This window comes from Microcaecilia unicolor, chromosome 6 (genome assembly GCF_901765095.1).
Source record: "Microcaecilia unicolor chromosome 6, aMicUni1.1, whole genome shotgun sequence".
NCBI classification, from domain to species: Eukaryota; Metazoa; Chordata; class Amphibia; order Gymnophiona; family Siphonopidae; genus Microcaecilia; species Microcaecilia unicolor.
In genome coordinates, this window is record NC_044036.1 from 309785268 (window position 1) to 309797029 (window position 11762).

At 44.2% G+C, this 11762-nt stretch overlaps 1 protein-coding gene across 1 annotated transcript in view; it reads left to right on the forward strand.

Annotated features, from left to right (window-relative positions):
- Nucleotides 1-11014, forward strand: part of LOC115473297 — a 43659-nt gene extending 32645 nt beyond the window's left edge. Inside the window, exons 4-6 of the mRNA XM_030208136.1 lie at nt 883-1179; nt 6083-6196; nt 10982-11014. Of these exons, the coding sequence (XP_030063996.1) occupies nt 883-1179; nt 6083-6196; nt 10982-11010 (440 nt within the window). The 3' untranslated portion in view covers nt 11011-11014. The remainder of the gene's footprint in view (nt 1-882; nt 1180-6082; nt 6197-10981) is intronic.
- Nucleotides 11015-11762: the final 748 nt, after the last annotated feature.

Sequence of the window (11762 nt, forward strand, 5' to 3'; positions counted from 1 at the left end):
GCAATGCCCCCTAGGGTGCCTGGTTGGTGTCCTGGCATGTCAGGGGGACCAATGCACTACAAATTCTGGCTCCTCCCACGACCAAATGCCTTGGATTCGGCCAGGTTTGAGATCGCCGGCATTAGTTTCCATTATTGGTGAAAACCGTTGCTGGCCATCTCTGACATTTGGCCGGCCCCAACCTTATTATCGAAATGAAAGATGGCCAGCCATCTTTTTTGATAATACGGTTCAGGATTGCTCTTTGCGGCACCGGCCAAATAGATGGCCGACCATCTATTTGGCCGGCGCCATTCGATTATGCCCCTCAAAGTGTGTGCAGGGGCTAAAGGGGCAAAAATGATGATAGGGATGGTACGTCTTCCCTTTGAGGAAAAGCTAAAGCGGCTAGGGCTGTTCAGCTTGGAGAAAAGACGGCTGAGGGGAGATATGATAGAGGACTGTAAAATAATGAGTGGAATGAAGAGGATAGATGTGAAGCGTCTGTTTACTCTTTCCAAAAATACTAGGACTAGGTGGCATTCGATGAAGCTACAAAGTAGTAAATTTTAAATGAATCAGAGAAAATTGTTCTTCACTCAACGTGTAATTAAACTCTGGAATTCATTGCCAGAGAATGTGGTAAAAGCAGTTAGCTTAGCGGGGTTTAAAAAAGGTTTGCAGGGCTTCCTAAAGGAAAAATCCATAGACCATTATTAAAATGGACTTGGGGAGAATCCACTTCTTATTTCTGGAATAAGCAGCATAATATGTTTTGTACTTTTTGGGGATCTTTCCAGGTATTTGTGACCTGGATTGGCCACTGTTGGAAACAGGGTGCTGGGCTTGATGGACCTTCAGTCTGTCCCAGTATGGCAATACTTATGTACTTATGTCTTTCAGTCCCATACAGTAACATCAGCATGACTCAGAATCAAAGTGCGGTTTTTTGTGAGGCACAAGGAGGAAGCGTTGAAGGACAGATTCACTGGTTTGACGGCCATCAGAGAAACTGGACAAAGAGTGCAGAGATGATAAGTAACAAAATGGAAAATGGCCGCTTCATGCTTACCAGCGTTCTGCACCTGAAACCGTTCTCCATCATGGAAAAGTACTGCTGTACCGTTGTGTACAGGCTGATGGGGAACACCGAGGAGATGAGCTCCTGTATCAGCACCAACGGAAAGTCTCAAGGTCAAGGTAAAACTCTTTTGCTCTCTGTCATTTTCATGTTCTGTACAGTTAGGGAAACTCATCAAACAGCTTGCTGGTTTCCCAGATTTTCCAGGCTGTGGTTGGATGCTTTGGAAACACCACAGAGGAATATAACTGGGCAAAGAAAACTAAACTTAAAGTAACGACTTTAAAAAATGAAGCATTTTTGAACTGCACAACCCATTGAATTTATGTAAATATAATTATACTAGTAAAACATGCCCGTTTCTTGCGCAAATGAAACGGGCGCTAGCACGGTTTCCTTCCAAACCCCCTACTCACCCCTTCAGCATTCTGAAGGCACTGACCGGCATTGTTGCGGACCTTGGCACGCCACCTTCAATCTGCTTTGTCGTGGGTTGTGAAGCCACTGATGCCATTGCTCCGCCCTCAACGTCATCACGTTTGACGCGAGGGCGGGGCCCCAACACTGTTTTCGGTGGCTTCACCACACACAAGGCTTCGAACCGGAAGGAAGTGCCCGGAGGACCTGACAGTGACGTCAGTGTCCTCACAAACGTTGAGGGTGAGTTTGTGTTATAGAGGATCTAGGCATATTTTGGGTGGGGCAAAAAAATACAGGTGCATTCCCCATTTCAGAAGAGGAATGCTGAGATCAATGTTGGGATTTAAAACTGCTCCTGGAGACATCTGTTTTGTGCAACGCGTCACTGGAGGAATTAATCCCCCAGTAATTTTTGTCCCTCTTGAAAGTGATACCGGCGTATGTCATCAGGTGTATATTATGTGATAGCATGGGAGAACAAAGCTGTATATATTTCTTAAATAGCAAACAACCAAGATCTGCATCAGAAGTGATGCAAAAGAAAACGGATCCCAGATGAACTGCTCCAAAAACAAATTCCCTTTATTAAAACAATCACCCGACGTGGTCCATGTTTCGCTCACTCATGGGCTGCTTCAAGGGTACAATAACAAAGGTGGGAATGCTAAAGGATTCGCAATTCCAACTAAAATATGCAAAATGCTCAGCAACACAATGCTCACAGCAGTATCGTCACCCATGCGTTGAAACTCTCTGCTTAGTGGGTAGCGGCATCTCAGAAAGTAAATAAAATGTTAGGAATTATTAGAAAAGTAATGGAAAACAAAAATGAGAATGTTACAATGCCTTTGATTTGTTCCATGGTGTGACAGCACTTCAAATATAATTCTGGTCATCACATCTCAAAAAAGACATAGCAGCATTAAAAAAAAAAAAAAGTAGAGAAGGGCGACGAAAATGATAAAGGGGATGGGATGACTTCCCTATGAGGAAAGGCTGAAGTGGCTAGGGCTGGTCAGCTTGGAGAAAAGATGGCTGAGGGGAGATATGATAGAGGTCTATAAAATAATGAGTGCAGTGGAACAAGTAGATGTGAATCACTTGTTTACTGTTTCCAAAAATACTAGGACTAGGGAGCACGCAATGAAGCTACTAAGTAGTAATTTGTAAAACAAATCAGAATAAAATATTTCTTCATTCAACGGGTAATTAAACTCTGGAATTTGTTGTCAGATAATGTGATAAAAGCAGTTAGCTTAACAGGATTTAAAAAAGGTTTGTATAGTTTCCTAAAAAAAAAAACAAAAGTCTATAAGCCATTATTAAGATGAACTTGGGAAAATCCACTTCTTATTTCTAGCATAAACAGCATAAAATCAGTTTTACTATTCTGGGATCTTGCCAGGTTCTTTTGAACTGAATTGGCCACTGTTGGAAACGGGATACTGGGCTTGATGAACCTTCGGTTTTTCCCAGTATGGCAGCGCTTATTCATTTATACTTTGAATACTTTGGCATAGGAGGAAATGTCCTGAACTGGTTCAAGGGGTTCTTAACCATGCGCTCGTATCAAGTCACATCAAATTCAACCACGTCCAAAGCATGGACACCTGAATGTGGAGTCCCACAAGGATCGCCTCTATCACCAACTATATTCAACCTAATGATGATCCCTTTAGCCAAACTCCTATCAAACCACAACCTCAACCCATACATATACGCCGACGATGTGACAATATACATCCCATTCAAACAAGATACCAAAGAAATCTCCAACGAAATCAATCAAAGTCTACACATCATGAACACATGGGCAGATGCATTCCGCCTGAAACTAAATGCAGAAAAACCCAATGCCTGATACTCACCTCCCAATATAACACAAATGAATTCAACGCAATAACACACCAACCCTAAACCTTCCAGTCTCAGAAACGCTAAAATCCTTGGAGTCACCATCGACCCGCCACTTAACACTCGAAACCCACGCAAACAACACAACCAAGAAGATGTTCTACTGCATGTGGAAACTGAAAAGAATAAGACCATTCTTCCAAGATACGTCTTCCGCAGCCTAGTGCAATCCCTCGTCCTCAGCCACCTGGACTACTGCAACTCACTATACGCGGGCTGCAAAGAGCAAATACTGAGGAAACTTCAAACAGCCCAAAATACAGCAGCCAGGCTCATCTTCGGAAAACCAAGATATGAAAGGGTACAACCACTACGAGAAAAATTACATTGGCTTCCACTCAAGGAACGCGTTACTTTTAAAGTTTGTACACTAGTCCATAAGATCATCTACGGCGAAGCCCCAGCGTACATGTCTGATCTAATAGACCTACCACCCAGAAACGCTAAAAGATCATCCCGAACACACCTAAACCTCCACTTCCCCACTTGCAAAGGCATGAAATACAAGACGCTGCACGCGTCAACCTTTTCCCACAAGAGCACGCAGGCATGGAATACACTACCGCGTAACCTGAGAAGGATTGACGATCAAGCTTCCTTCCGTAAACTACTAAAGACTCACCTGTTTGAACAAACTTACGGAAAGAGCCAACTCACATAGAGTCCACACTCACTATTCATCAATGCATTTTACACCCACTTTGATCCCTCATCCCCACCCCAATCTATCACGCACTTATCCACGGAACTATGGACACCATATGTCTTTGTCTAACACTACCCTTTAGCTTCCCATTGCCCCCTTCCAATTACTTCTATGTTGATACCCCATTGTCATATTCCAAATCTGACATTTGAATGTCTCTTATACTTTGCACAATGTAATCCATAACCAAATTGTAACAATGTATTTCTATTATTCATATCTTATTGTAAGCCACACTGAGCCCGCAAAAAGGTGGGAAAATGTGGGATACAAATGCAATAAATAAATAAATAAATAAATTTATTTATTTAGTTATCAGGACTTATTTACCACCTTTATAAAGGAATTCACTCAAGGTGGTGTAAAGTAGGGATAAATCAAACATAAGCAATAGACAATTACAGCAGTAAAAATATGCAAATAACAGTACAGAGTATGGCATGGAGGGGCATAATCGAACGAAAACGTCTATCTCCATGGGCGTTTATCTCCGAGAACGGGTCCGTGAAGGGGCGGACCGAAGCGTATTTTCGAAAAACATGGACGTTTATCTTTTTTTGAGCTGGGCGTTTTTGTTTTTCAGCGATAATGGAAACTGAAAGCGCCCAGTTCAAAAACGAATAACTCCAAGACATTTATTCGTGGGAGTGGCCAGGATTCATAGTGCACTGGTCCCCCTCACATGCCAGGACACCAACCGGGCACCCTAGGGGGCACTTTTACAAAAAAACAAAAACAAGGTAAAACAGCTCCCAGGTGCATAGCACCCTTCCCTTGGGTGTTGAGCCCCCCAAATCCCCCTCAAAACCCACTGCCCACAAGTCTACACCATTACTATAGCCCTAAGGGGTGAAGGGGGGCACCTACATGTGGGTACAGTGGGTTTGGGGGGCGGTTTGGAGGGCTCCCATTTACCAGCACAAGTGTAACAGGTGGGGGGGGGGGATGGGCCTGGGTCCACCTGCCTGAAGTCCACTGCACCCCCTAATAACTGCTCCAGTGACCTGCATACTGCTGCCAGGGAGGTGGGTATGACATTTGAGGGTGAAAATAAAAAGTTGTGAAACGGTATATTTTGTGGTGGGAGGGGGTTTGTGACCACTGGGGGAGTCAGGGGAGGTCATCCCCGATTCCCTCCAGTTGCCATCTGGTCATTTAGGGCACTTTTTGGGGCCTTATTCGTGGAAAAACAGGGTCCAGGAAAAGTGCCCTAAATTCTCGCTAAAAACGCATATTTTTTTTCCATTATCGGCAAAAGGCGCCCATCTCTGATCGCCCGATAACCACGCCCCAGTTCCGCCTTCACCACGCCTTCGACACGCCCCCATCAACTTTGTCCGCATCCGCGACGGAGTGCAGTTGAAAACGTCCAAATTCGGCTTTCGATTATACCGCTTTATTCGTTTTTGTGAGATAAACGTCTATCTCCCGATTTGGGTCACAATATAGGTGTTTTTCTATTTCGATTATAAGCAGGATAGTATACTACTTACAATTTTAACATAATACATGACAAGAGGAATAGCTTCTGGACTGGGAAAGACCAAGACGATGATGCTTATGTTCTTATGACGCAGACTGTTCTCAATGTAGTTCATCTGGGATTTGTTTTATTTTGCATATAGTTCTTAAATGACAGACATACACATTTATGTGCCGGCATATAAACCTTTATATTGCCATGTTAATCCTGTTGGTATTGTGAAATGGATGTTTCTGCCACAGATAACCTCCACATACACATCCATTCCTGGATTTATTTTACAACCGACTCTACACCAACAGATCCTGTTCTAATATACTAGTAGAATGTGACACATCCTGACCTGGTCATGTCAGTTCCAATTTGTACGCCCTGCCTTTGTTGCTTTTAGTAAAGATAAGGAATGTGTTGGCAGGGATAAAAAAAAATACATTTGGAAAATGAAAATACAGCAAACTACCATTTTGAATTCTTTCTGGGGTTTTTTTCTCCATTACAGGTAGTAATGAAGAGTCCAGGAAAACATATGGGATTATAATAATACCTCTCGTTCTGATGGCCTGTGTAGCTTTAGTGATTTATTTTCATCCTAGAAAACGTCATTTCAAACAAGGTAGGAGAGTAAATTTTGTATAAATAGGGGACTCTGATGGCCTACAAATTGGTGATTAGCAGTGGCAGGAGAAGGATTCAATTCCCACCTCCACAGGTTATTCAAGTCTGGGAATGGTGCAAAAGTAGCACTCACAACCCTTGGAGGAAGACGAGTCAGAATTGCTGTGGCAGTGACACCTAAAACTAGGAATGGGCAGCTGAAAAATTGTCCCATGTCATTTTCAACATAGTTCTATTTGTTTGGGATAATGTTCCATTTTATTTCGGAGTCAACATCTATTCTATTCTGTTCCGGCATTTGTATCCCGCCTATAAGAAGGGTGGAGTCAAAGCGGGTAACAAAAGAACTCTCTCCCTGAAAACAATTGGCTTATCATTGAACTAGAATACAAAAAAATAATAAATTTACTTACTAATATTATAAAATTTACTAGAAAGAAAAGTTTTCAAAACTTTCAAAATTGAAAATAATGGATAAAAGCCGAATATGCAAAGATAGCCAGCTCGCTTCCGCTGAATATTACTGATTAGCGCCTAGCGGATAGCCGATAATATATTGTGCGATATAACTGGCTATCGGCCGATTATTTAGTGCATTGCTGGCTAAACTTGGCGGCTAAATTTAGCCACAAAAATAGCAGGTATATCTTTGACCGGTTCAAATTTAACCAGCCAGTGTTGAATATCGGCTTGGTCGGTTAAATTTAAACTGGCCAAAATACACCTTGGATATTCAGTGCCAATCACCGGAAACAGCCTGGCATTGAATATGCTGCTTCAGCACCGACCACGGTCTGAATATCGGGCCCATTGTGATTTACACTTCAGGTACTGTAGGCATTTTCCTACTCAAGAGGGCTTATTATTTAAGGGGTCCTTTTACTAAGCTGAGGTAAAATCTGGGCTTAACACAGGTTAACGCAGGACTGATTGAATGCGGCATTTTGTAGAGCTTTTTTTTTTAATTGCAGGTCGTGTTCCCATTAGCACAAGTTACCTGCAAAGAATTAATGTGGGAGCACTTACCACCTCCTAATTAGGAAGCGCTAAGTATTCCCATTAACTCTGCGTTTTCTGGTCAGCATGCGAGAATTGTAACACATTAGTCGGATAATGCAGGAATCTCCAACCGTTCAGTGGAGGTTCACCGAGGCGGAGGAACACTGAGATCCCACGACAAAATAACAGGAATACAAAAGGAGTGGGGAAATAGACCAGTCTAACTAGAAACAAACGAGGAGACTTCAATCAATGGTGGACAGTTTATTGATGAAGACTCGACACAGTACCATGTTTCAGCTGCTGGCTTGCTTCAGGAGTCTTTATATAAAATACGTAAAAACATCAAATGGTCAACAAATGTTGGTACAAGAAGATGGAGAAATATGGTCTTTAAAAAAATCTTTTAAAAAATAAATCCATGGATTCTGAGTAAGGTGAGCTGTCTACCATCAACTGAAGTCTCCTCGTTTGTTTCTGGTTAGCCTGGTCTATTTCCCACTCCTTCTGTATTCCTACTCTCCAACCTTGAGACACTCCCTCCAAAAATATTTCTAAGAAAATCAGTAACACTCAGCCTAGTGCACACAAACAGATAAAATACAGCAAAATGCTTAAGGTGGTCTGCTATAGCCTTTTGGTGTAGGAGAGGTAGGGTTTGAATTGTGGCTTCCCCACCCAGCTGCTGTAATCGCTAGGCTACTCCTACTCCTAATACTACTACTTATCATTTCTATAGCGCTACTAGACGTACTGTGAGAAGGGAGAGGCTGTCCTACCCTGGTTAGGCCCCTAGAGGGCGCTGTTCCCCTAAAATGTCCAGGGAGAAGGGCTGGGTGAGTGGTTGAAGGGAGCCAGTAAGGGGAGGTATAGCTGGAGGTCGCTAGGACCGGGGAGAGTCCTGGAGGTGGAAACAGGTGCAGCAGGTTATGGGCTGGGTCCTGTTTGGCCATTAAACACTTAATACCCCACCTGAGTAGTGAGGGGGAGAGGAGAGCTAGCAGCGGAAGAAGAGAGCTGGTAGCTGAAGCAGGAGGTCCCCATGTGAAGTACTGGCTGAGCCCTTTGGACTGGTGGTGAACTGTGTGCAAAGCAAGGAAGCTGGCTGGGGTAAGAAGGCCCTAGAGTGCCAGGTATAAGGACTGTGTGTTACAAGGACGGACTGAGTGTCCGGGTTACAAGAAAAGACTGTGTGTCTAGAGCTGTGTGCTACAAGGAGGGACCGGGTGTCCAGGGACTGAGTAAAAGACTGTGTCTAGAACAGTGAAGAGGTACTGTGTGGCCCCAGATGGAAAAGACTGTGTGTCTAGAGCTGTGTGCTATAAGGAGGGACTGTGTGTCCAGGACTAAGTTAGTACTGAGCCCAAATGCCGGTGTGAGAGGGCTCAGGGGGGAAGAAATCTATGGGTATTGAACCGTGCCCGAAGAAATGTTTAAAATGGAAGATTGCACTAAGTAGAAAGCTTGTGAAAGTGTTTTAAGCTAAAAGAAGTGTGCCCCAGAGGCTGGAATAAAGATTTGTTTGAGATGAGACCTGACCATGTTTTGCTTGTTGGAGAACCAGGTCACCCCGAGTAGAAAGGGGTAGGAGCATAATTTGCATATAATCTGCATATTGTGAACCAGCTCACCCTGAGTGAGAGAGAGACCTGGGATCCTGAGGTGGGAGCTTCATCATCACAGTAGCCTCATCTTCACAGTACGCAGTGCTGTACACTTGAACATGAAGAGACAGTCCCTGCTCAACAGAGCTTACAATCTAATTAGGACAGACAAACAGGACAAACAAGAGATAAGGGAATACTAAAGTGAGGATGATAAAATAAGGACTCCTCTGATTGGCCTCTTGCATATTTTTACATGCAGCAAGTAGAGGCGCTTTCACTGGCAATGTTGAAATCTGCAAGTTAAATAGTGTTAGCAATATTTTTGGGTTTCACATATATTGTTCCAAGATTTTATCCTGGCATGATGGCAAATTGCCAGTTGGTGTTTAGTCATGAACAATGTTCACTCTAATTTTTGCCGGCCCATGTGCGCATGAAAAACATTTTCCCCCTGATATTCAAAACCACTTAACTGGTCAGGAATGGCACTGGACCGGTTAAATGATACTTAGCCAGTTATCTGGTGATATTTAGAGGGAGATAGCCGGCTATCTCCTGCTGAATATCCATGGTCAGAGGACTTTCAGCACCAGTTCAACGGTCAAATTTGACCACGTGAATAGCCGGTATATCTTTGGCTGGTTTGAACTTAATTGGCTAGCGCTGAATATCATCTTGGCTGGTTACATTCAAACCAGCCAAAAATAAACCGGATATTCAATGCCGGTCACTAGAAATGGCCTGGCATTGAATATCCGGCATCATCGCCGACCGCGGGAGTTAGCCAGGCTAACTCCTGCAGTCTGAATATCGGACCCTTTGTGTTTCATTTTTCAGCCTTGACTCAGTGTGTCTGGTATAGCCTATGTCAGGGGTTCCCAACCTTTTTGGGTTCACAGCATTCTTAGTGTTTGAGCAATTTTTTGCGGCACCCTCCTCCACACCTCCCACACCCCTGGCCACTTGGGTCTCTGCACCCTCCCTGGCCACATAGGTCTCCCTTTTCCCTGCAGCCCCCACTTCTCAGAAAGTCTAGCACACCATTCCCTGCAGCCCCTCTCCTCCTATAAATCCAGGACACCTCTGCCTTCCACAAATCCAACATCGCTCGCTACCTTCCTTCCTGCAGGTCCAGGATCACTACCGCTTGCTTCTCCTTCCCCCGCCGCCGCTGCAATGCTTGCAGCTTACATTTTCGGGCCATCCGCGATTCACACAGGCAGGCACTCCAAATCTTCCCACTCTGCCGCGTCTGGCCCTCTCTGATGCAATCTCTGACGCAACTTCCTATTGTGAGGGCCGGACGCGGTAGAGGGAAGTCCTCGCATTGCCTGTGTGAATCACGGACAGCCCGAAAATGTAAGCTGCAAGCACCGCAGCGGCGGCGGGTGAAGAATCAGAAAGTGGCAGATTCCGGACCTGCGGGAAGGGAAAGTAGGGAGCGATGCTGGATTGTGGGCGGCGGGAGGGAGGTCAAGATTTGCTGCGGCGCCACTGAGAATTCGCTGCGGTGCACAGGTTGGGGAATGCTGGCCTATATTAACAATAAAGAAAGCCAGCAAAAATGTTATGTGCACAATTGCTAGGCATGTGCACTCTCTGTGCTGTGTGTGTGAGCACACAATCACAGCTTAGAGGGAACACTGATTCATGAAAGATTATAACCTGTGCAGAGTGGCAGATGCAGCTCTGGCTGACTTACTGGGCAGACTGGATGGACTGTGCAGATCTTTATCTGCCATCATTTACTATTACTGTGTTTTACAATTGAAGGAGATTTGCACTTCCCCACATACTTTTGAAACCTTTTGAAAATTCAAATGTATCTGTGTAACTTTTCATGGGAAACCTGTGTGTGCTGAGTGTAAATATGTAAACATACTGGGTATCTCCTGCTGAATATTCCCAGTTAGCTGCAAATAACTGCACACCGCCTTGGGTGAATCTCTTCATAAAAGCGGTTAATAAATCCCAATTAATTAATTAAAACTATTTAACCGGTCAGCAACCATTTTTGACTGGTTAAATAGCGCTGTATATCAGGAGGGGTGTTGGTCATCAGAGTTTGTTGACTGGGGTAGGCGATTTCTTCTTGGGCTCTTCTGAGTTTGTCACCGTCAGAATAAAATTTATGTTCCTGTTTTCTAACAGACTTTTCAAAACCTTGTTTTATCTAGGACGGGGGCTTTTGGAGACCGTTCAATAAGAGCCTGGTAAGATATTTTGACAGTAAGACTTTTGGGACCAAAAATCAGTGGTGGTTATCAGTTCATTAAAGTTATTCCAGCTGATATTCAACCAGCGAGGGTCAGTGATTTTTTTTTTTTAAACATTGACCTTCGCCGGCTAACTTAGCCCCAGATATCCAGTGTTGGACGATGTGCGGACACCAATACTGAATAATATCCGGGGTTAAATTGTCCCTCAATGCCACCAGAGCTTAGACAGCTTATCTGGTCGATATTCAGCCAGGGCCCACATAAGACAGTTTTGCAGGCCCTGGCTAAATATCGGCAGGAACCCGCATAACTTTTTTTTTTAGTTCCCCATCCTTCCCACCCCCTCACCGCTATTACCTTTGCAGAATATACAGAAATCCATAGTTATCCGAATGGGATGGGCCCCTAGACCCTGGCCACATTAAAATATTACTCTCACTATTGACACCCCACTCTTGAAGCCTGGCATCTTTCTATCTCTGTCTCTCTCCCTTCCTTTCTCCCTCCTTCCTGTAGTCTGACATCTCTCCTTCCACCCCATCTTCCCCCACTAACAGCCCATCAAACTTGCCTTTGGCTGGCAGCTGCAGTACTAAAAGAATTTTGTCTCTGCCTGGCCTGGGACCTTCCCTGTGCCATGTCCTGCCTGTTCTTACACCACTTCCTGTTTTGAGAGGATATGAAAGAGAAACGGTCACAGGCCAGTGGAGACAGCGTGTTTTTAACACTGTAGCTGCCA